Source organism: Gopherus evgoodei, chromosome 19, assembly GCF_007399415.2.
Source record: "Gopherus evgoodei ecotype Sinaloan lineage chromosome 19, rGopEvg1_v1.p, whole genome shotgun sequence".
Taxonomy (NCBI): domain Eukaryota; kingdom Metazoa; phylum Chordata; order Testudines; family Testudinidae; genus Gopherus; species Gopherus evgoodei.
This window is the reverse complement of record NC_044340.1, coordinates 4,934,436-4,960,265: the sequence shown is the minus strand read 5'-3', so window position 1 is coordinate 4,960,265 and position 25,830 is coordinate 4,934,436. Positions and strand designations below refer to the sequence as shown.

Sequence of the window (25,830 nt, the reverse complement as noted above, 5' to 3'; positions counted from 1 at the left end):
AATCTCACTTTGGACCATGCAAATAAAACTAATTAATCTCATTTGTGTTTCCAGTCGGTTTCAGAGTAGAAGCCATGTTAGTCTGTATCCGCAAAAAAACCAGGAGTACTTGTCGCACCTTAGCTTAGAGACTAACACATTTATTTGAGCATAAGCTTTCGTGGGCTACAGCCCACTTCATCGGATGCATGCAGTGGAAAATACAGTAGGAATATACATACACACAACGTGAAACAATGGGTGTTACCATACACACACTAATGAGAGTGATCAGTTAAGGTGAGCTATTACCAGCAGGAGAGGAAAAAAATTTTGTAGTGGTAATTAAAATCAGACATCAAGAATTATAATATTAAAAAACCGGTCGGAGAACACTTCAATCTCCCCGGTCACTTGATTACAGACCTAAAAGTTGCAATATTGCCACAAAAAAAACTTCAAAAACAGACTCCAATGAGAGACTGCTGAATTGGAATTAATTTGCAAAATGGACACCATTAAATTAGGCTTGAATAAAGACTGGGAGTGGATGGGTCATTACAGAAAGTAAAACTATATCCCCATGTTTATTTTCCCCCTACTGTTCCTCACACCTTTTCAACTGCTGCAAATGGACCATTTTGATTACCACTACAAAAAGTCTCTCTCCCCCCCCCTGCTGTTAACAGCTCACCTTAACTGATCACTCTAGTTAGAGTGCGTATGGTAACACCCATTGTTTCATGATGTGTGTGTGAGAGATAAATTTGTTAGTCTAAGGTGCCACAAGTACTCCTGTTCTTAGTCAGTTTCACAAATTCTCATGCATTAGCGCAGCGTTGCTAACACTGCAGAGCAGAGTTTAACATACTGTACAATTTTATATTATACACGTTTTAGATAAGTGTCCGTCTTTTCTACATTTTAGGGCAAATTTGTCCAGCCTCTGCTCTAACCATTCCAACTGGAATGCTTATCTTATTGTCGTATTTCCAAAAAGAAATCAGAGACACTGTTTGGTACATAGCAAAACCAAAGAAAGTTACTGTGTGTGATCACGACAAAGCCATGCAACAGTTACAGTGGAAACTGCAGACATGCAATTTAACTGTTAGCTAGTAGCTTTACAAGTAGTCAAGCTATCACACAGCTCAAACATATTTCATGTAAAATAATGCAGAACTGCTAATGCTGTAAAATTAGAACATAAGAATGGCCATATTGGGTCCATCTAGCCCAATAGCCTTTCTTCTGACGATGACCAATGCCAGGTGGTTCAGAGGAAATGAACAGAACAGGCAATCAAGTGGATCCATCCCTTGTTGTCCACTCCCAGCTTCCGGCAGTCAGCGGCTAGGGGCACCCAGAGCATAGGGCTGCACTCCAGACCCTCTTGGCTAATAGCCATTGACGGACCTAATCTCCAACTTATCCATTTCTCTTTTGAACACCAGTGTAATTTGGCCTTCACAACAAGGCAACAAATTCCACATGTTGGTTTTACATTGTGTGAAGTACTACTTTACGTTTGTTTTAAATCTGCTGCCCATTAATTTCATTGGATACTCTGGTTCTTGTGTTATGTGAAGGGATAAACAGTCTCTCAGTCGCTTTCTCCACACCATTTATGGTTCTATAGACCTTTATCATAGTCCCCTTAGTCTCCTCTTTCAAGCTGAACGGTCTCAGTCTTTTTAATCTCCTCATATGGAAGCTATTCTATTCCATTATAGTTTTTGCTGTCCTTCTCTGCACCTTTTCCAATTTTAATATAGCACTAATTAGCCCTCAGGTGACAAGGAATGTGGAAGTTAAGGCTAAATAGGGCAGAACATACATTGTCCATTGTGGATCTGAGCATTATGCTACAGCCTCTAGTTCAGATCCTGTTTTTCTGCAACTCTACACACCCCCCATTTAGGTTCATCTCTGGCAATGCAATTACAGCCTACATCATATTCATATGTACAAAGGACAGAGTGAAGGATGTTCATTCAGATTTGGATTCCTTAATGCAATGCTATTAAAATTCCAGCGGAGGGTGCAAATCCTGTTAACTCTGCATTTAATTAAACCTGTTTTAAATAAAGAATTAAAGCATAATTAAAAGGCTCCTTGGCCCGAGGGGAAAAAACCCTCCCTCACATCTCAGGAAGAATCTGGCTGTTGAAGATGCTTTACACCCCTCTGAGTTGTGGAGCTCCAGTGCAGGTCTACTTCCTATGCACCTTCAGAGAAAGCTCCTCTGCTTTTTATAAAAAGGTATCTTAGATATGAAGGATTTAAAACCACTGCATAATTTAGCCATGCATCTGTGAACAAATGAATCTTCCCAGCCTTGTATGAACAGTGCCAAGTATACAGTAAACACTCAGAAGTTTAACTTTCATTTTACTTTGCTCAGACTTGGAAAGTCATTTCCTAAGGCACTTCTCGGGACTATTTAAATATACATTTTGACCTCCAGCTGTAGAGTGGCTCAAAAAAAAAAAAAAAAAAAAAAAAAAAAAAAAAAAAAAAGGCCACAAATGTTTACATGGAGGGGGAAATGAAAATTCCTAGTTCATGCTCAATCTGCTAAAATGATTTTGATCAGATTTGAAGTTCACTTTGAGGCACAGACCAAGCCTGGAAAATCCCAGTCTGAAAGCCTGAAAAATCAGAGACTGAAAATAGGGTATTAGAATGGAAATCGTTGTGCTTACTTTAATAGGAGGGGTATTGACCTCTACAGTTAAGTGTCTAGAGAAATATGTAAGGCAGTTATCACTTAGCCACTGGGCCATTACATAAAAATACTGCCCCAAAATAAGATTAAACTATGATTCCACACTGGCCCATTCTCCAGCAAAGAATATCCACACACAGCATGTTTCCTTCCTCCTGCCCCCCTCTTCCCCTCAAAAAAAAATAGGTGGTGGTGGAGAAAGTGAGATTCATGTGCTTCCCACAAGAGCAAAGACACACTAAACTTGTCACCATTTGCCAGGTTAAACCAATGAAGAAAGATTACAATCTAGCTTTGCAAAGTTGCAAAAAAAAATGAACTAGGCACAGAGTAAACTCACCCATCCTTCATCATGCTAAATGTTTTACTCAAAAACTCATGCCTGTGCTCCAGTAATAAGGCAAGTAAGGCTCAAGGCCAACAGAAATGTACATTGCTCGACTAGCAATACCCCCCTACTCCTTTTCTTGATTTTTCCCTTTCTTTAAGGTATTTTCTGTATTCTCCAGCGTTCTGCTGGTATGAGAGAGAGGTCTGTGTACTAATTTTAAGCTTCTATAGTTATACTCCTTAACGGGAATACCCTTACACTTTAATGAACATCTATTATTTAAAATGCTCTTTTCCTGCATGCCCAAAGAGACAAAACTTTAGGTAGATGGAAACCAGATTACAAATAGATCCAAGAGTCAGAATTTTTGCCAGAGCACCCCAAGACCTGCCCATCCACATCCCCAAAGGTTATGATGTGTATTTTACACAGTTTAATGTTTGCATTCACGTAAAGAGAGTTCTGCTTCATTTTCTGTATAACAGAGCCAAAAGAGACTTGAGTTGTGAAGCTTTCCACATGTTTTGAGGTAACTGGAATGATGCAAAAAGCAGATTCTTCAATAGTCTTGCACAATGTATTTATAATTATAGTCAGAAGTTTTTAACATCCTCCTCCCGCGCAGCACCCTAGGGAAATGCATTCAGTAGTGAAACATTCATAAGTTACTTACTGTGCTTCTTCTGAAGATTCCTGCTTTATCTTTAATGTTCTCTTTGTGGCAGGCATTTCATCTGAAAAGCAAAGTTCCAATAGACAGTTATATATTTAAAACTCTCCCAAAGCTTTTTACTTTGAAAGATAATAAGTTGTTCACTTAGTGTTTTCCAGTCAAATTCCGATGTCACACTCTGAGGACACTGCTTCAGCTCTTAAAACCAGCTACTATGCAAGCTACATCACCATCACTGAATTTTTAGCTACAAGGTCAAAATCTGGCTTCCCATGTGCAAGATCTTTCAAGGACAAAAGTAATTCCTGCCATTAAGTCACATGTTGATTTCATTGTAAACGACATTCTGAAAAAAGGCCGTTCTGCTTTTCAATAGCACATCTGAAGAGCAAGCACCAGAACAAATGTATCTGTATTCCATTTAGACTGTGTGCGTGCCAAGTACCTCTCTCATAACCATTCATTGAGCACAAAGAATATTGTCAGCTCCACCTGCACGTGAATGTTGCTGTAATTCTTCTGAAGGATAGTGGTGACAAACCATCAGAGCAAAGCCTGAGTCACCAGAACCCCTACATGGAATCACAGTACTCACTTATGTACATTTTTAAACACATGGTTTAAGAAATTCGGTCCTGTCTCTTGTATCTCAAGTAGCCCCCTTTTATGACGTATTCTCCCCAACTCCCGCATACATTCTGATCCTCTTTAAATTAAGAACTTTCCTAGTTCTCATACTTGAGGTAGTTTGAGGAGGTATTGCTCTTATCATTTGAAAATACAATTTAATCCATCTCTTAGCAAAAGTCAGACTTTACCAGTCCCCAGAATATAGCTGCAGAGGGAGGTATATTTGTGTGCCTCCCCCGCTCCAATGTAACCTACAAATACGATAGAAAAAGCGAGAACATTGCCTTTATCCACCTTCCCTTGTAAATGCTGCCCTGCTCTTACAATCCCATTGGGAATCATTTTTTAAATTAACTTTGATAAGCTCCATAGATTCAGTAAATATATAAACCTTTTTCCTTCCTATTTATTGTATGCAAGAATGTACCTCTGTTCTATACAAAATACTTACTCAGAAGTCAAATGTAAGCATATCTTCAGGAAAGTGGATCTTTCTGTAATATCTGTCAGGGTTGGGCAACAGCATTTGGAAGACTAGGGAGATTTTTTTTTTTTTTAGAAAAAGCAAAAATTTGGCAGTTTTACTTGCACAACATAAAAGTAGTTGTGGCGTGTGGCTTGCTAGCCTTTTATGTCTAACGAATAATGAGTTTATATGGAGATCTACCTGCAAGATTTTTTTTTGTTGTGTGACCATGAGCATCAGCAGTACAGATCAATTAACATCAAGTTCAGCAATTCATATTTCCTTCCCTCTCACCCCCCATTCAAATCCCTTTTAAGCAAAACTCAAATCTCAAACTTTAAACAAAGGGCCACTCTAGCATCTTGTCAGGAACAAAAGAGCTACTGTACCTGTTTTAAAATAAGACAATGCAAACAAGTTAAAGTCTACTTATTTCAAATATTCTACTTGTTAGAATTCACTAACAATAAAAACTAGCAGTAAATTGGTTCGGTCCACAATTTAGTTACACAGAGAAGGTGTTTGACAGCTTTAGGGAGCCCTGCAAATTAGGCACTTTAGATTTATACAATTGTACAAATTCTAGGAATTAGTTCTGATTTATGACAAGTCTTAAACCTGCAAGTATAAGAAATACACAGAAGTGGGTATAGCAGCATTATGGCATAGGATGGAGTAGGATTATGGAGTAGGATTAGCACTAGAGAGGCTACAAGCACAGGCAAAATCAAAAACATACAGGCGGATCAATAATCAATTTCTTACCCAACTCTGGGTCTCCTCCTTGGTAGCAGTGAAGATCCTGACTGTGGTTCCCCCAATCCTCCTGTGAATATTCCTCCATAGTGCTGCCATCCGATTCCAGCTCCTGGTACAAGCCGCTGCTATTAATGAGTACAGGCTGGCAGGGCTGCGAGTCCCATCCTCCCTGACCAAACACCTGTTCCAATTGTTCAAAGGTGTAACTGCTTTTCCTTTTCCCAACACCATGTTCTTTCACTCGACTGTAACACCTGCGAAGGGTCTAAGACACAAAACCTTTTGTTACTCATTTGGTGCTAGCTTTCCAGAATAGCACGCATGCACGTGCGGATAGAATAAGAATGCTAGACAATCTGTTTATTTTTACTTATGTTGAACACATGTGACAAAGATTGTGCAAGTACTATAATCCAATCACCAAACTGCCAAATTAACCTTTGTAAGACAGGAAGCATCATAACTTTGATGTTCCTGACACACGATGCTTTAGCTTGAATATATCGATTACAAAGAAAAAAAAGTTGTATAGCATCTACAGGTTCACCAGCTTCAAAGTTGGGGGATTTTGAGGGCAGGGGACAATACACAAGTCTGCTACATATTATAGGAAAACAAACACAAATCCCATCCAATATACCAGTCAGCCCGTAGAACGCACACCTTCTACAGGAGGGAGAGAGTACAGCTGTTGTTGTGCCCACAGTTTGGAGAAGGTGGGGGAGGGGGAGATAGAAAGAGGAATCACCAAAAGCAAAGACAGACCAACCTTCCTTAGTCTAGTAAGAAGATACAAGGTAAAAAATGTTTGCCTAAACTATTTAGCTAGTAAAACGTATTACTTACATATTTTGCATTCCTTACTAACTCACTCTGTCTCTTGGGAAGCTGCTGAAAATTTAAAAGAGGTCAAATCAATAATGCTCCAAATTCCCAGACTCAAACATCAAATTAAGAAACAATACTAAGATGGCCACATCTAGTAATCCAATATAACAGAGTCCAGTTCAGATTTTGAAGCCTCCAATAAAGAGAGATTGCTAAGCTTAAACCAGGATTTTTTTGGTACCTATTTGATTTCTTATTCTAGTGGCTGAGTTGGTAGCAAGCATTATGCATTATTATAAGATACAGTATGAAATCTAACTCTTCTGCATCTGCTTCCAATTTTCCAAGTCAAGGAGAAGCTGTTTAGAACGTCTTTATTCGTGTCCCTTAACGTTTAATTCAAAGCGTGATCCTACTTTGAAAAGTGACTAAATTGCTTTGTAGGATTCCATATCTGCTGCATTTCAAGGACTTCCTATCAGATGTACTCAATTTACAAAACATTTTTCTTGTAACTGCCATCACTTCAAACTGAACCTTGAATAAGAAAAATCAAGTTGTGTTCTCTCTCATGAAAGCAACAATTAGGGCTTGAAAAATGCACTTCTGAGCTGGGCCGAGAACAGGCTTTATATGTCACCTTCTACAGAGCCACCAAGTTTCAGCACTTTTGGTTGCAAAAACCAATCTTCCAAGCCAAGAATGTAAACCGATGTCTCTTCCCGATTCTCAAGCCAGCTCCAGTGTGGCTCATAGAAACAGACAACTCTGATCAGTCCCAGGGCTGATATTCAGAAATCTGGGAGGGCAGAAGTGCAGCCATCAAAAACTCATGCTAGTTTCATGCTGCTGCTTGGGAAAGCTATGAACAGCACCAACAGCAGGCACAAAGTTATTCAATGGTGAAGAGTCAAAAAATGAAAATTGAGTCAGTGCAGAGTAGCAGAGATCTCCTCCCACCCAAGATGCAACAGCCAGGAAACTAGGGAGGAACAGAAGCCTCCTTTTCGTCCATAACCAGAAAGAGGTACTTTAAAGTATCACAGCTACAACCCCGCCCCACCTCCTCCAAGCAAGGAGGTAGGACAATATTTAGTTGAAATAGGAGCAACGGTGGCAGGGGCATTGGGTCTCTCAACGGGATATTGATCGCCGGGCTACTGTTCCCGTTCCACCTGTGTCTTTCGTATCTACCACTGGTTAGCAGGCAGAGCCCTCCATTTAGTAGATGTTGGGTAAAGTTTTCAAGTGTTGATCATCACTTTCCACCTGTTCAACAACTGTGCGTTCAGTGGGGCTGGATGAGTAATTGTTGGTAGAACTAGACCCTGCATTTGGTGCTTAATCTGTTGATGATCCATGAGAGAACTGCATCCCCCGGGGGGTGGGGAGGGAGGAGGAGGGAAGAGGGCGGCACACTGCAAGGCTAAAGAAGTAAACACTAAACAGGTCAGTGATTAGACCAAGCAGGTAATACCCAGATACAGAGAGAAAACATGCGAGTAGGATGTATCAGTTTTAAAGACACTTTGCAGAGCAGAACTACACTTTCAGATGGATATTTTGGCCTTGGCTACACTGGCGCTTTACAGCGCTGCAACTTTCTCGCTCAGGGGTGTGAAAAAACAAACAAACATACTCCTGAGTGCAGCAAGTTGCAGCGCTGCAAAGCGCAAGTGTAAACAGTGCCCCAGCGGCGGGAGCACGGCTCCCAGCGCCGCAAGCTAATTCCCATGGGGAGGTGGAGTACCTGCAGCACTGGGAAGAGCTCTCTCCCAGAGCTGGCGCCGTGACCACACTCGCACTTCAAAAGCACTCCCGTGGCAGCCCTTTGGAGTTTCGAGTGTAGCCAAGCCCTTTGTCTCACTCTAGACTGATGCTAGATTTTTCACATTATTTCTGATAGTTTCACATGTAAACTGCTATATCATTTGTGACCTGAAGAAGAGCTCTGTGTAAGATCAAAAGCCTGTCTTTTTCACCAAACAGAAGTTGGTCCAATAAAAGATGTTACCTCACCCACCTTGTCTCTCTAAGATCCTACAACTGACACAGCTACACCACTGCATATCATTCATAGACATTTTTAGAAATCCGTGTATTCAAATTTTAAGAGTTTTCATGACAATTTTATATTCTTACACATCTTGCAATATTTCCTTATCCAGCTGAGCAAGAATGTTACAGCTGTCTCAATTTTAAGGTCCAAGAGATTCTAACTGCTTTATTAAATAGCCAAGCTAAATAAAACACAGTATTGTCTCCAGCAAAGTTAACTGAGAAGCGTCAATATCCTCTGATTAGGTCCTTTGGGAGCCCTCAACATCTGCTAACATTGGCGGAAATGCTTAAAACTCAAGTTTAAGTTTCAAAAGAGTTCTCCCTTGCACGGATGTTACCAAATTATCCATTTAAGACTTCAGCAGAGGCAATCTTATTAGCAGCCATTTATTTCATTCAGCCCTCAACAACATTATTTTGCGAAGACCATGGCAAAAGTTCACCAAGCACCTACTCAGCAGAGACCAATGCAAAAGATGAAGGAGGCAGTGCCCTGGTCAGAACACATCTCCAGATACTTAGGTAGAAAGGAAGGCACATGCTGAGATTACTGCCAAAAGGACCCAGGACCTTGCTTGGATGATTCCTTCTTTCATATCCACATCTGGTCAGTAGACGTCTGATATATTCAAAGCTTTCTACAACCCCCACTAGCTTCTGAAAGAGAAGAGCTCCTCCTGCCAACCTATAGTTAAAAACTGTTGGTGGGACCTCTATTTTCCTTCCCCGGAGAGTGGGGACTGCCACTATTTTCTCCTCCCCACAGACATTTTCCATTTTCTCCACCATGGATATCTCTGTGCCTCTACAGCACATGGCTTTAACAACACTGAACTGGCATATTCTGGTCTGTTTCACTGTTGCCCCACATGATTCTGCATGACCACCTTGCAGCTTACCAGAGCTTAAAAATCTACATACTGAATAAAAAATATGGGTGATCTGAATTTGTGTTCCACTCAGGTGGCTCCCAATAGCTCTCTTTGTGCAAGCAGGTTTTTATTTTTATTTATTTTTAAAAAAGAGACAGTTTGGCCGAAAGAATGAAATTATTTTCTAAGACCAGTAAAACTCAGAAAGGGGGGAGGGATAGCTCAGTGGTTTGAGCATTGGCCTGCTAAACCCAGTGTTGTGAGTTCAATCCTTGAGCGGGCCATTTATGAATTGGGGACAAAAAAATAAGTACTTGGTCCTGCTAGTGAAGGCAGGGAGCTGGACTAGATGACCTTCCAAGGTCCTTCCAGCTCTAGGAGATATAATAAGAGATATCCTATTAATAATAATAATAATAATATTATATATACGCTCCCCATTACAAACTTTATCTCAGAAGTAGCCAATCTTTATTTTACTAAAGTTCCCATCTCAGACGTCCTCTTGCCAGGGTAGCAAGTACAAGGAAAGCAACACAGAGGGGAGTTTAACATCTCTTCACTAGAAGTGCTTTCAGTAACTGGTGCCCTGAAGCACTTTTTTAATGAGAGGATGATTCAAGAGACTGGAATTAGTGTCAGAGTCCAACATGCTTACTCAGAATTGTCACCAGAGCCTATACGGAGCAAATACCAAAATCCAGTTGAAAACCATCCTGGCAGAACAAGAAGCTGTAACACTTATTCTTCAAATTGTTCACCTAGATCTACATTCTTGCGTGCTCAGCTCAGCAGCTTCAAGCAAGCAGGGTCTGTTGGGGCCACTTGCCTCCTCCCCATTGCTCTGGAGTCATAAGGCACAAAAGAAACAGAGGCCAAAACCAGCATCAGTTCCATCTACGGATTCAGGAATCCTTGCCGACCCTTTGAGAGCGAGCCATATGACTTCTCTCTCTCAGCAAATAAATAAGCAGTAGTCAGCCTTCTGCAGGTAAGCAGGGATTAGTTAAGAGTGTCCTGAAGTGGCCATGAGATAAGAAGATCAAGTCCAAGTTATAATGCTGAGTAAAGGACCAGAGTTCCAAAGAGCAGCCTTGCATAGTTTAGCGAGAGAGATTTTGAAAAAGCAAGTAACAGAGGCTGCCTTACACCTATTTGAAGGTGAGCCAACTCTCAGAGGTGGCTGAACATGTGCCAAGTCAGAATAGTCAAGCATACATGGACTGTCCAAATAAATGACCCTGTGGGTTGAGCAGGACTGTCTCTCTCTTATCCCTATAAGCCAGAGCAACCAGAGATGTTTGAATTGTTTTGGTCTCATTTAAATAGCTAAGAATCTTCTGTCCACAATATGGACCCTGATGTGAAAAATACTTCCCTCGATGCCACTAAGGCTTGGAGAACAAAGCCAGCAGGTTGATGTCCAGCACCAGAGATCACTTGAGACAGGAATTTGGGGTGAGGAAACAGGACCACCCTATCCAATGTAACAGTGTACGGGATGTCAGCTATCTACTGCAATAGCTGAGCGGAATGTTGTCTTTAAAGAGACAGTAGAGATAAGGGGAAAAACAACCTCATGAGCTTCATTTGCCTCTGTTCTGAGATACGAACCTTATCTTGTCCATGGGAACATAGCTCAAACCCATCAGAAATTGTCATTTGTAGGGTGAGTTAAGACTGATAATCCTTACGCAAGAAGATAGAGCTGTCTCAGTTTTCTGACTTATTTTGGACCACCTCAGATCCACCACTTCTTGATTTGCTCTTTGGACTTATTTGGCCACCAGCTAGCCCTCAGACTTGCTGAACTTTGCTTCCATCCTCAGGTAATTTAACTCAAGCAATAGTTTGTTAGTGATTCTCCTCTGCAGTGGCTGAGGCACATGCTTTAGACCCCAGGAGATACAACTGGATTGATTTTTTCATTAGTGGCAGCAGCAGCAGCCAGAGATGCTGAGAAGTAAAATCATTCCTACCCTCTGAGGGACTTGATATTATTAGTCCGGATATTGTCAGCTAAGGAGCAATGAGAAGTCCACAGTAATGCCTGAAGAAAATTAGAATGATAAGAAGTTTTGAAGTGTCTACTTATTAACCTGTCTTGTCTGAGATGACAGCTCCATGGAAACCAAGCTGGAAGGAGCAGAACAGCAGCTAGACCTCATCTCCTTTGAGGATGGAGATCTATAGCTCTGTCTAGTCCATTTCCACAAGAGTTGAGGACCCAGGGCTCCATAAGGACAAGGCAGTTCAGAAAATCTCCACAAGTACAGAAGGCTTTTGGGGGTGGGGGGCACAAAGATGGGGCAAATGCACGTTCAGGGAGGAGCCCCTTGCTTGTTATCCAGCCCAGTAGAGCAAGCAGAATATGTCCCAACTTAGTCAAGGCATCAAGGAAGTCTGGCGTAGACTGCCAGTGCCACCCCTCATGGCAACGCAACCACCATTAGGGTTCCTAGGCGCTAGGGCTCTGGTGGCAAAGCCTGAAGTGGAGTAATGGGAAGGATTCCTGCTACCGTTAAAGACGGACAACAGAAAGTCTTACTGGTACTGAGTACAAATGCTTCAAACTTGGTATAGAGAACCCATCGAGGCACCAATATCATGGCAACAAGCACTAGACAGATCTAGATCTGAGCATGCGACTGTAAAAGGAAGGGAAAAACTAAACTCCATATCAGTGAATTACTTGAACACAGCTACCATTAAAAGCATTCCTTCCTTGTGTCGAGAGATCAAGATATAGCTCCTTGAGCAAAAACAAAGCTATAGTGCATTAGCTCATGCATTTGGGGCGAGATGGAGTAGACAATTACTCTCTTCACCAGGTCTTTGCTATTGTGCTCTCACCTGCTGACCAAGACACTGTTTTGCAGACTATTTAATAACAGTCCTTAAAAGCACTAATGGTGATCTTTAATGAATAAAGGCATTGCAGAGTAGATTTGCTTGCCTTCAAGGAAAACACGCTCTCTACTGTTCAAAGGCCATCAAGGATTATTTTTCAGTTGTATTCCTCATCCTAGGGTTTATTAAGGCCTCCTTTATACCCTGCTATCAAATTCCTTCTGTCTGGTCATCCAGGCAGATTTCAGGGGCAGCTCCTAGTACAGAAGTGGAAAAAAGCACTGATAGGTCCAGCCTCTTGGCTAGCAGCAGAATACATGGCAGTAATGGCCGGCATCACCTAAGAATTGATAAGTGGTGGATCGAATAGAACCATGAGAGCACAAGTCACTTTGCCAAAAAGCTGAAATCCTCTGCAGATGTTGCTTCCATCCATTTGCCTAAGTGCTTCTTTCTAACAAGACATCAGTAGTTTCTGACCTGGGTTGAATCACAGCTGGTTCATCATCCAGATCACTGTCCATGAAGCACTGGAGAACAGTGAGACTACATCCTGTTGTCTCTCACTTGTAGCTTCACAATAAGTGAAAGAGAGTAGATGTGATGGAACCATGAATTTCATGGCTCTTGGAAGTACAATAGATCAGAATTAACCTCTGAAAGAAGGCCTTACTCCAGGATAAGGCTCTCTCATCCACCCTTAGAAGAACCTAGATTTTAGTCAACACCATCAAGAGCTGCTGGCCTACTAGGATGACCACTGACACTTTGACCTTAGGCATCATGAGAGAGATATTAGCCTCCATTGAGAACATACACATCTGAAACCAGATTGTCCAAGATCATGGAAATGTGTGGAATTCAATTAATTACCCCAATGCCACCTTCTCAATCTTGCCCAAAACCAAAAAGTTCAACAGGAGAAGGTAACTGACAAGACCATAGTGTTAGCCATCCTTGCTCAAGAAACTAATGTAGATGTACATTTAGCTGTATAAACAAAAACCTACAATTCCAGTATATCACAGCTAACTTTGCTCTAAATTTGTGGGTTTCATTAATTTCAGGTGCATCCAGTAAATTCTAAAGCACTTAATAAAACGTACAAGAGAGTATGGAAACATTCAATCTTCTAGCAGCAACTACTGCATCTTGGCCATTCAGATTCTTACCTGCCAACCTAAAAGTAATTTGGAACATCATTGTCAAGGACAGGAGGCCCAAATAATAGTCTGCCTTAATCAGTTAAGGACACGATTAAAAAACAATGAACTAAGTGCCAGTAAACTGACACTTATGAGATTATTAATGTGGACTTGTGCCAGCTGGGATAGATAACACAATCCATTTGGAAGTGACTAGTGCAGATTACATTGTATATTTCAATACTCTTGTAGTCAGCTTATAGGAGAAAGATACTTCCATTGTATATTTGGGAAACAGACATGGCTCAGTCACCTAGGGGAAGTTTATACTTTTTTCAGAACTCTTAATATTAACATCTGCAAACAGGATCTACTCATAGTTTGATCCTCTAGAAGACAACACATGGACACACAACAATTATCAGCAATAGCCCACTGCAATCTTCAAGCGCTGCTCCTACAACATATTGTTGCACTATGTCCATAAGGAAGTTCCAAAACTCATCCTTATCATTGCTGCATTTGTCTACTGTAATTTTTCCCCACCTTACAGGTGCCATCAGGAAGCTATTCTCATGTATGCAGAGACGGTGGGAGGACCTCCCACCAAGGAACTTTAGAAATTGGTGATTATTTTGAGGAGAGCTACAAGCCCTGGAAAACATGCCTCACACAGAGACTTAAGGCATTTAAATCTATTCAGTGTACTGAAGAAAAGGTTAAGAGGTAACGTGGTCTATATATCATCAGCCCAGGGAGGACATGTCAGAGGGCTCTAATCTATCAGACAAAAGGGGTAAAAGCCAGTGACTGGAAGTCGAAGCTAGAAAAACCAGAAAACAATTTTCCAATTTTTGAAATATTAGATGTGCTGGATCATGATTTAAAATCTTTAATTAAAAATGGGATGCCCAAGAGATGTGTTCTAGAGTTAACGTTTGCCACTTAAAGTTAATATTCAAATACAGATTGTTGTTTCCCTCTTACTTGTGTCTCTCCATCATCTAACAGAAGACTTTCCAATTAGAATCTTCTGGGTGTTTTTTTGTTCTGTGATTTATACCACATAGACTCAGACTCTAGGACTGGAAGGGACCTCGAGAGGTCATCGAGTCCAGTCCCCTGCCCTCATGGCAGGACCAAATACTGTCTAGACCATCCCTAATAGACATTTATCTAACCTACTCTTAAATATCTCCAGAGATATCTCTGGAGATTACCGGTAAATGCATCAAATCATATGAAAGCTGTTTAAAAGATGCTCTTACAATTAAAAAATAAAATGTCTGCTGAGAATATCTGAAGTCCAGCAGAAATCCACCGAACAGTTTGGAGTGCAATGTACGATTGCTATACACAAGTATTCAGCTGCTATGATCACGGGCATCATGTGGACAGATCAGTGGAGGTAGTTACTCTGTAATACAACTCAAGATTTTGGACAAGCGATGATTAGGTTATAAGGTCTTCCCCTTCAGATCAGTATGATATAGATATAGAGAGAGAGATCGATCAACACTGGGTTGGCCACGTAGGGCTCAGTCACAAGAGTGGATAGAGAGTCAATATTTTAAAATAGATTCACACTCTAGCTGAAGCCAAAGAGTGTGAAGCAACATCTTATTGGACCAACTTCTGTTGGTGAAAGAGAAATCTGAGCTTTCTTCTGACCTGTGTAGCTCAAAAGCTTGTCTCTTTCACCACCAGAAGTTGGTCCAATAAAAGATATTACCTCACCCACCTTGTGTCTCTAATACCCTGGGAACAACATGGCAACACCGAATACAAAAAAGGAAGATAACTAGTCCAACTGTTTATTAAAAAACTGAGTCAAGTTCAAATTACTAGCATTAGTACAATGTTAAGTTGCAACTCTGAAGGGTACTGTCCACCTGGAAAGGCATATTAATCTGAAAGATGGTGATAGTTGTGGCTATAGTACATACAGATAAACAAATAAGTTAACATGAAAATTCTGCCTACGAGTCAAACTCAAACACAGTGTTGTCAAATGCACAAGGTAAAACTATTTTACTTTTGCTGAAGAAGAGTAAATGTCATTGGAGGAGAAATTCTTTAAAAGGATTTTAAGATGTATTTTGTTAAATGATATAGGTATACTATTTAACTGTACTCTTTTCCCTTCTAGAAAAAAGTCTAAAGGCAGAACCTTTGAACATTTCTGGTGTTTTGGCTAGAGGAGATTGATTGGCCAAAGACTTTACACACTGTGCCCACTGTCACAGTGCATCCTACACGTATTGTTTTCAGTGATGCATTTAAATGTTATGACTGGGATGAGACCTCATACCCTAAGTATTGTAACTCAATTCTAACTAATCCTGAGGAACACCACTTTCACTAACATCAGCTTTTGATCTTCATATTATTGTACATACATCAGTCTGACAATGCAAAGCACTATATAAAAGCTCAGTTTTTATGTAGTTAATCTCTATGCTTTGCGATTCAGGTTAAGAATTAAACTCTTGTTCACTCTCTAAAGCAGAGAGAGTTTTAGGTGAAGGGAAGATGCATAGTTTTAAAAAATGAATTTGCACTTCATGCAGGATGTGGGATGTTTTGCGATACCTTCTCCAGAATACAGTTTTTTTGTGGAAATTCTGAATCAAAACTCAAACAGAAGAGACTCTCTCTTCACATTACTGCACAGGGGTAGCTAGGCCAATGCCATGTAAACCACGTTGACTGATTTCTCTACTGAACAATTTTTGCTCACATACAAGTGAAGAGTAACAAAAATACAGGGCAACAACCCCATGTATTTTAGCAAATAATTCTTCTGTTAACAAGAACTATGAGACCACAGGCAATTTGAAGACCCACTGAATAATCAGTAGACAGTATCAATGACCAAGAAATGATAAAATTAAGGATATCATTTAAAATTTGTAGAATAGGGAAAATACATGCACAACGAAAATCTTTTGAGATATCATTGATGTAGAAAATAAGATCTAAATTTCCTGTGTTTTGTGGTTACCAAGCCGGTTGGTCCAGAGAACTTTCTAGATCAACAGGGTCATATTCAACATGTCTCCGTTTGAAAATAGCAATAATTATTAGAACTGTTGCATATGAATCCTTAAATTTGAACCAGAATCTTTAGAGCGGCTAAATTTAAAAGCAGGCTCATTTCTAGATTGCAGGCCAGCTGTGCACATGTGGAGAAAAGCATATGCAGATGTTAAAAGACAGACGAATCTGAACTGGGATCATGCTTTGCATTTTACCCTAATTCAAACACGATGCATGTATCTGATACAACTGAAAAGTGGAACACACTATTCTTCAGAAGAGTGGGCTAAATGAGTTGGTGGGGGGAGGTGAGTCTAGAGTCTATGGAATTTAAGTGTTTGAGGAAAACCAAAGTAGTTATTGTTTAAAAACACTAAACATAAGTAATGACCTAAGAAAAGTAGCATCCCAAATACTTTGTTTATATATTAGAGTGGCAATTTCATTAATTTTAGTTTCTTCGTTTAATGCATGTCAAGAGATACCAGTCAAAATAATTATATAAAAAAAACCACACACACCAATGTGGAGGTTCAGCTATAACTTATTTAAACAAAGCGATTTAGGCTGACATTTCCAAAGGAGCCAGGCGTCCACATCTCACTGACATTCCATGGGAGTTGGTATTTTAAAGCCAGAAGGCATGATTGTGATAATCAGGGATCCTAGAAATCTGACTGCCATTGGGGGAAAAAACCCGAAGATTCTCTGTAAAAGCACACATTCTTTAATATTTACATTTTGTGGGAAAAAAATCCTGTAAAGCCCTGTTTATCTGAGCCTCTCCGTATTAACTGAACTGGGGCTGACAGCCCGAGCCCCATCACCTGGGGCATAAACTCTCCGGGTTATCCAAAGTTTTGATTGTCTGATCTGGGCCTGGTCCCAATCAGATCAAATAAATGGGGTTCTACCATATCAATAGAACATTGTGTTCAACTAATGCCAATATATAGCATGGCTAGGAAAACAAAAGTTCAGAGTTTCATTTTAATAGTGGAAAAATGCAGGTTGTGTTTTTCAGAGAATTGTGGGGTTGTTTTTTTTAAATCATGGAAAACTAGAATCCTCTGTGATCATCTAGCCTGGCGTCCATAAACAGTCCAGAGAATTTCACTCCGTAATTTCTACATCAAGACCAACTCTTGGCTCCATTGATAAAAAAATGTCAGCCTTGGCTGATGCTGGATAATTAGTGAGAAAGGTCTGGTTTTGAGCACTCCAGTACTATCCTGAATGGTCCTCCGAGTATGTTTTCCATACGATACTCTCATCCTCCCAGATGACTGTACTGAAGCACATCATAACAGCAGGGTTCCAGGGTATGCAAAAGATTAGGTAATGGCATGATCTCACTCTTGTGGGGTATACTGTAACACACTAAGCTCCATTATGGAACGTGTTCAAGATGTAAAAAGAATGCACCAAAAAAAGTCATCTTCACAAGTAAGTAGCAGCAGCTGAGTCACAGTATTGGACAGCACTAACATTTAACTGCTGTTCTTCACCTGTCCATTTTGGCAGGAAGCCTGAGGTTTAGCCTCTCATAGAATTTACTCATTCATAGATAATATATCAATCGGAAACATTCACACACAAAAAGTAAATCAAACTGTTTTAACAGATACTAAGGGTATGTCTTCACTACCAACGTTAAAGCGCTGCCACAACAGCTCTTTAACATGGCTGTGTAGGCAGGGAACCAGCGCCAGGAGAGAGAGGTTTCCCAGCGCAGTAAACCTTCTCTCCCCCGTGAGGAGAGTAGCTCCCAGTGCTGGTGCACTGTCTACACTGCCACTTTACAGCGTTGAAACTTGCATCGCTCAGGGCGTTTTTTTTCACACTCCTGACCGAAAAAGTTTCAGTGCTGTAAAGTGGCAGTGTAGACAAGGCCTAAGTGATACTTTCTAATGCTTAGAATAGCCTACACAGTTCATAGTAAGTGTATCAGATTGTTCCAGAAGGGTCTATAGACTAGTATCTGACAAAACTGCTAAGTGATGCTCCTGGAGATATCGCTACATGACAAGTTCAAGCTTGAGAATGGAAAACCTTCAGTTTTTCCTCAACTTCTTATCATTGTGATACACAAGCATGAAATAATGTAGCTCATTCATTGACTTTGCCAACCTTGATCAGTTCAGGCTGGCAAAGTTCTGTTTAAAACTTTCAGTCTAATGGGAAGGGGTGGGGGGGAGAAACTTCCTAGGAAAAAGTTTAGAGCAGTCTACGTGAATGGATTGTAACAGAGTCATTAAAATGTTCACTCTGGTATACAGACACTTTTTTGAGGGCAATCATCTTGTGACCTGTTCAAACCAACAGGCTCACCCAAACCCAAGTGCTCTAAATGCCGCTAAATGTGAAAGCCTTTCACCATAGAACCTACTATGTAATGCTCTTGGGAAACATGAAATTTACTCCAGAGTTTGTAACAAGAACAGCTGAATTAATCCAACAGTCTTCTGCAGTCACTGCATAAGGTTCCCTCCACCATCCCATAGCAATCAAGGCCTGGTCTACATTGACATAGCTAGGTCTTGTAGAGACCTGAAAAAAAATCCACACCTCACAGATGTATTTAAGCCAATCAAACGTCAGTCTAGACAGTGCTAGGTCGATGGAAGAATTCTTGCTTTGACCTAGGCCACGTCCAGACTAGGGTATTAAAATCGATTTTAAATACGCAACTTCAGCTACGTGAATAACGTAGCTGAAGTCGAATTTCTAAAAATCGAGGTACTCACCAGTCTGGACGGCGCGGCATCGATGTCCGTGGCTCTCCATGTCGATTCCGGAACTCCGTTCGGGTTGATGGAGTTCCGGAATCGATGTAAGCGCACTCAGGGATCGATACATCGCGTCCAGACTAGACGCGATATATCGATCCCTGAGCAATCGATTTTAATCCGCCGATGCCGCGGGTTAGTCTGGACGTGGGCCTAGGTACTGCCTCTCAAGTAGGTGGATTACCTACAGCAATGGGAGAACCTCTCCCATCGCTACAGAAAGTGTCTCCACTTAAAAAGCTACAGTGGCTCTGCTGTAGTGTTAAGTATAGAGACAGCGGAAGACCGTCATGAAAGAAAACTGGACAAACAACGCAGCCCTAGTGAGGAGTAGTTTTAAGTAATTTTTCACCACACATTAGACCCTGTAGTAAAACTAGAAATGCACATGTTTCATGGAAGTCCGGTTGATTTACACAGCAAATCCCTGGAAGATGCCCAAGAACATGGGACTCAAAGAAGTTTTACAGTGTATCAAATGACCAAGTAGAAGCACAAAACCAGCACATGCTTCAAGAATAAATAGTTTGTGCATTTCAAGTAAATGGGAATGATTAAGTTGAGCAACAGTGCAGACCTGTGGCCTGCAATAGATGGTACGTCAAGAAGCAGGAGAGAGAGACACAACCGTTTGGTAGGTCAGAAAAGTAACCAAGTCTATATCTAGAGTAGGACAGCACACATAGTACTTTCCTCTCCGAAGATGAAGATTAAATTCCTGTTAATGTATGGAAACTTAAAGTGAGTGAATCTTACAGCTGAGATGCACCAAAAAACACCCAAAACCCACAGTAGTATGGTAAACTCAAACATTCCTGCTTAATCTACAATTAAAGCAGACTATAAAAACACTGCAGTTGTTTAAGAAATTATATCCAGGACCACACCTCACAGGTTCAAAGCTCAATATCCCTACAGAGGGGTGTTCTAATGGCTTCTGGTGTGCCTTGCAAAAAGCAACTTTTCAGGAGACAAGTCTGTCTTCAGAGTCCAGGATTGAGGGTAAAATAGGAATCCCATTGCTTAGAGACAGTGCCAAAGTATTCAGCATAGAAGAATTACAGCTGAGGTGTCTTCTACCTGACTCTCAAAAAACAAAAACACCATCTTACTTTGGAATGCTGCAAGGTCAAAATGCCTGGGGTACTTAAAGAGTACTAGATTGTAGGTTACTTGGAAATTCTATATTGGGAACCCAGAAGACTTCACTGACTGCATAGCAATAAGACATGTGAGCAAGAGGTAATGCCAGGACGTTACTGTTCATTGACCAGCATTTTCAATGATTTGTCAGTATCATGGACTAGAAAAGAAAAATGTTAAGACTTGGGAAATGTAAACAGATCATTTTGAAGGAACTTTACAAAAGTGCATTATTTTAATAAAAACAAAGCACCTTAGACATTCGCATGCATCAATCACTGGAAACCCTGATTTCTTATCATGGCCAAAATCCTAGACCATTAGTGCTTGTCCTCTGCTGACAGAGCATTACAATGCATCTTAACAGGCTAGAAAATTAACATTTCAAACGATTATTGTGCCTTTTCTGTCTTTTAAAAACAAAAACACAAAAATAATGTGGAACCTTAAAAAGGTTAAAGCCTCTGATAAGGGAGGCTAAATTTACCCAAAAGGTGAATCTGGATTTGGTGAAAAGCCTCACTACCTTCTCAGCATCACATTCTATATAAGCAAAGAAAACCTATTTGTCTAATTCTGATGAGCACATCTGCTATAGTTAAAGCAGCTCCCCTGAACAGGTTTTTACTATTCAGTACACACTCTAGCAAGACAAAGTGAAAGATGTTCTTTCTTACTGCTCCAGAAAGCACATTCTAACCTGGAACAAACGAGGAGCCAGCTCATTCAGCTAATAAGAACCACACTGAATATTCGCTCTTAATGCAGACTAAAAATCTGACTGAAGTTTGCGCCCCTCCACACTGCTTGGTTTCAGCTGGCACTAGAAGTAGAGAAACAGCTATTTTCACCATATTTATCACCTGACTAAAAGTCTTGCAAGAAAACTAGTCTGCATGAGACTTCCCACCCAATGAGAATAGGATGGTTATCTGAAGTTCAGGATGCTCTGAAGGAAGACACCCAGCCTCTGGAGTCTTGCTCACCACTACATGCACATGCCCATTCCCCTGTCCACCCCAGAGTCCCAGACAAGGCCAGAAAAGCCTTGGGGAGGGAACGCTGCCTCCCCGCCAAAGAAAATAGAGAAATAAATCGGGTGCTCAAATGACCATAAAACAGATACAAATCCGGTACCGGCGCAATGGCCGATTCGCAGCCCAGCATCAGGGGCCCCCCCTCACTGTAACATCACTGACCCCAGCGCAGGCCGGATTTGCCGAGCCACCCAATTGGATCCAACGGACGAAGCAGTTCGCGGCCCGGCCCCGTCTGAGCGACCCTCCTGTGAGCCCCATGACAGAGCCGCCGGCGCTGTCCCCGGGAGCTGTCCACGGGGTCAGGCCGGGTCGCGGCCCGCGCCGCGCTGCCGGCGAGCCCCGACAGGGGCCGAGGGTCTCTGTGCCCCCCGCAGCGCAGCGCAGCCCCCTGCCCCGGCCGGCGGGGAGAGGCCTCGCGGCCCAGCCCCCTCCCGCCCCGTCCCGCGCGGCGGGTACCTTGATGCGCTCGCGGCACTGGGACGGGGTCCGCTCGTAGCCCAGCTCGGCCAGGGCCCGGGAGACGCGCTCGTACATGGCGGGCCCGGGGGCCTTGCTGCCGAAGACGGTGCCGGCGCCCTCCAGCTGCTGGTACCGCGCCTCCACCAGCCGCTCGTTGCCCCACACCGCGATCAGCGCGTTGGTCTCGGCCGGCGTCCACGACATGCCCCGGCAAGCGGCCGCGGCCGCGGCCGCCGCGGCGCCGCCGGGCGAGAAGGAGACGGAGGGCGATGCCCCGCCGCGGCCCCCCGCGCCGCCGCCCCCCGCCCCGGCCCCCGCGGCGGCGGCAGAGCCCGGGCCGCCCGGCCCCAGCGGGGAGGCGCCGCTGGGCGTGGAGGGGTCGGAGAGGCTGGGGTTGCCGTCGCTGAGCGCCCCCGGCGAGCCCGGCGACAGGACCTCCATCTTGGGGATCTTCAGCGGCGACTCGGCGGCCGGGAGCTGCGAGGAGCCACAGGGCGCCGCCATATTGGAGCTGCGGAGCCGAGCGGGCGGATATGACGCGCGCCTGGCGGGAGGGGCTTCCGGCGGAGGGGAGGGAGGCGGTGGAAGGGGGAGCGCGCGCGCGCGGGCAGCACGTGGCGGGGGAGGGGGAGACGGTGCACGCGCGCTCGGAGGGCGCTCGAGGACAGGGTGGGGGCGTGGCCTGGCCAGGGGCGGGGCTTGAAGTGGGCGAGCTCGTGGGCCATGTGGCTGGCCAGGGGGCGCTGCAAGGAGCCTGGGTGGAGGGGTTGGCGCAGGGCAGGGCCTGAGGGCTGCAGAGGTGCCTGTTCTTTGCCTGCGCCCGCTCATGCGCCAGTGTAAAATGGAACCTGGAACCGGTGTCACCCCTCCAGAGGGGACACCCCAAAACGGAGTGACCTCCTGAGTGCAAACCCCTTAACAGTGCGTGGCTGCTCTCACCTCCACCCATTCAGGTGCAGTGGTGCAAAGTATACAGCCAGCTCCTGGGGCCAGGATTTTCTCCTCCTAGCAGCTAAACCCATTTGTGCACCCTAACAGTGGCCAACTTTCTATCTGCAGAAAACCAAACACCCTTGCTCTGTCTGGCCCTTACCCAAGGCCCTGCCCCTGCCCCGCCCCTTCTCTGAGGCCTCACTTCTGCTCACTCCATACCCTGGGGTGGGGGTGGGGCCCAGGATAAGGAGTTTGGGGTGCAGGAAGGGGCTCAGCACTGGGGCAGGGGGTTGAGGTGCAGGAGTGGGTGGAGAGTGTGGCCTCCAAGAGGGAGTTTGAGTGCGGGAGGAGGCTCAGGGCAGGGAGTTCAGGTTGCAGGCTCTGGGAGTCTTGGCAACTCCCCGTCTGCAGGTACTGCCTCTGTAGCTCCCATTGGCTGCGATTCCTGTAGAGTCAGCACTTGGGGAGGGGGCAGCACTCAGTACCCCCGTTGCCACGCCTGTTCTTGGGAGCCAGAGGGACATGCCAGCCGCTTCCGGGAGCCACGCAGAGGGGGGTGGGGAGCCTGCCTGCCCCTCCATGGGCAGCCAACAGGACTTTCAACGGCTGCTGACCGGAGTTGCCAGGGTCTCTTTTCGACCAGGCGTTCTGGTAGAAAACCAGATGACTGGAAATCCTACACCCTGACCTCAGGATAGGGAACTTCTCCAGCTGCTAGCTAATGTCCTGCAATTCAAGAGGTAATAGTCTATGCTGCACTGCTGACAGTTCAGGATTGAAGCCCTATTGATAATGTGGGGAAGTTGTTGCAGTTGCACATGATAGAATTTGGTTTTAACCTTTTTTTCTTCCAGGGTGGGGGGATCTTCCACTGAAACACTAACAAAATTACTTAAGGGGAAGCATTCAAAAGTTAGATAATACTAGAGTTTAGGTTGCCTGAGCAATGCCAGATCTGCTCCCTCTGCATTGTGATACAATCATTAATTACATAATCAGATCCCTAGCTGCATTCAGGGGAGGACACATAAGGAGTAGAACTAACATTGCATTGGCCACTGTAAATCTGGCATTTCCTAACTTTCAAGGGCTTGATTTGCAACCTAATACCATTATTTTAATGTAGCTTTTTCCATACGTGGATTGAAAGGCTTTGCAGATGGGTATATTGGTGCAAAGGTCAAGGGATTTTTTTTTCTTGCCACACTCATAGAATATCAGAGTTGGAAGTGTCAGGGACTCTAACCCCAACGGCAAAGTTCGTTGTCTGACCGCGAGAGAGACAGGCAACACCAGCAAGGTCCGATCAAAAGCTCTTTATTGACAAGTGCACGCATCAATAGAGAGCAGCTCGTCTCCAGAGAGAACCAGCCCCCTCTTTACATCTTAGTATAAGCCTATATAGACAGTTCCATCGCGTCATAAATTATTCACTGGAGCAACCCACCCCCTTCTTCTAACAACTAGAAACTAGACACCTTTAGTATACATGCATGCCTAAAGTTAGAAATGTAGGGGAGTTAAAAACAAACAAAGAACAAAACCAGGGAGTGAAAACAAGGAGGCTGGGAACCTAGGGCTCTTATCAGTTCTTCGAAGGAGCTGCCCGAACACAGCACATCTGGTACTATGCCAGGAATGCAGCTTCTCTCTTATCTCACTTTTTCCCAGCGCTTGTGAGACATGCTGCTGCTTCTCAGTGTTTTCCACTCAGGGATTACCCACAAACCTCTGTTAGCCTGACTTTGGTCAGGTTGGCATACCTGGTTTTGTCTGCAATATCTTTATTCAGGCCTAACAATCCCCCCTTTGTCCCTAGAGGACCATAACGGGACTCTTGGGACACATATCCATTTAACAATTGTACGGGGGAGGCTAGTAAACCATGACCCAAGGTCTGAGTGGAGGTCCTTAAAACTAAAAGTGTGATCAAGAGATATAGCATGGAAAACAACAGCAACATTCTTAATAGCTTGTAAATCCTTGTCAATTAAGCCAGAGTGATTAACAGAAAAGCAACATTTTTCCCCGATGCGAGCACAAGCTTCTCCCTAATTTAGCATTCATGGCATTTAGCACACGTTTATTTTGCAAAGTTACTTTTGCTACTTCATCAGTCTTTCGTTGCAACTTTTGGAAAGCGTCTATTAATGCATTAGCTGTTTTTTTAAGCTCTGCAGAAATATTTACAACTGCTCTCTTGAGCTTAGCCACCCACAATCCAGGAATGAGTGCACGGACAAAAGAGCGGAATTCTGTTTGTCTGACAACTAAGGGATTGGGGCACTGACTATAAATCAGTTAGGTATACCAAGTGGTCTAATTTCCCAGATGTTTCGGTGAATAATCCAGTTTCATGTGCATCCTCCCCATGGACCCGTCAGGATTCGGTATGTGGAAGCCCACACCCCCCGGTCCAAATGCTTGGAAGGAGCACTGTAAATGTTTACACTTCCACCCAGAAAGTCTTTAGTATATCTTCATGACCACAGATCAGATGGTACTTCTGATGTTTCTGTAAGGGCAGTGGGCCAAGTCTGGTACTCAAGATCACTCCGAATGGCCATTAGCTGGTCATTCAGGAAATTCTGAATCTCCAAACATACTAGATTCCACTGCAATGCCTTCCCAGCCTCAGTGATATTTAATACCATCTTTCCTTGGTGTAGTACTATATTACATTTGTTATTTAACTATTTTAGGTACTTTTAAAAGGCATTGACATTAATAGCATAGGAGGGGGTTACATTATTAGTCACTGGAATGGTTTCAATACAGGTAAAATTTCCAGTGGCAGAACAAACTCTTCGGGTACTTGTTATTTAAAATCCAATACATGCTGAAGAATTTATCCAGAACACAGGGCACAGCCTGTAGAATAAACCCCAAAATCCAATCAATACCACATTCCCAAGCATGGGTCCCACAAATTTTTTCTGCCAGTGTACAATTCTTTGTTTCTTCACCAGGGTCAGTTCTTAATGTCCTTTCTAGTCAGGAATTCCTGGACTTTGGCAATTTCAGTGGAGTGAGTGTTTCTTCTTCTTTCCCAAAACAGTCGTGGTGCAGCATCATATAGGGCAGAGGTTACTAGCACATAACCCT

General features: G+C 43.1%; 1 protein-coding gene across 3 annotated transcripts in view; it reads right to left on the bottom strand.

The window, feature by feature from the left end:
• MSANTD2 (Myb/SANT DNA binding domain containing 2) overlaps nucleotides 1–22,315 on the bottom strand; it is a 43,399-nt gene extending 21,084 nt beyond the window's left edge. For 2 of the 3 annotated variants that reach the window (XR_003997207.1, XM_030538257.1), the window contains exons 1-4: nucleotides 21,790–22,315; nucleotides 6,413–6,457; nucleotides 5,573–5,831; nucleotides 3,712–3,772 (exon numbers count right to left, since the gene is read on the bottom strand). Coding sequence is in view for 2 of the 3 variants with exons in the window: in XM_030538257.1 (XP_030394117.1) it covers nucleotides 3,712–3,772; nucleotides 5,573–5,831; nucleotides 6,413–6,457; nucleotides 21,790–22,296 (872 nt within the window). In the remaining variant the exon portion in view is untranslated. The remainder of the gene's footprint in view (nucleotides 1–3,711; nucleotides 3,773–5,572; nucleotides 5,832–6,412; nucleotides 6,458–21,789) is intronic. The other variant, XM_030538258.1, reaches the window with a different exon arrangement.
• Between the last annotated feature and the right edge of the window lie 3,515 nt (nucleotides 22,316–25,830).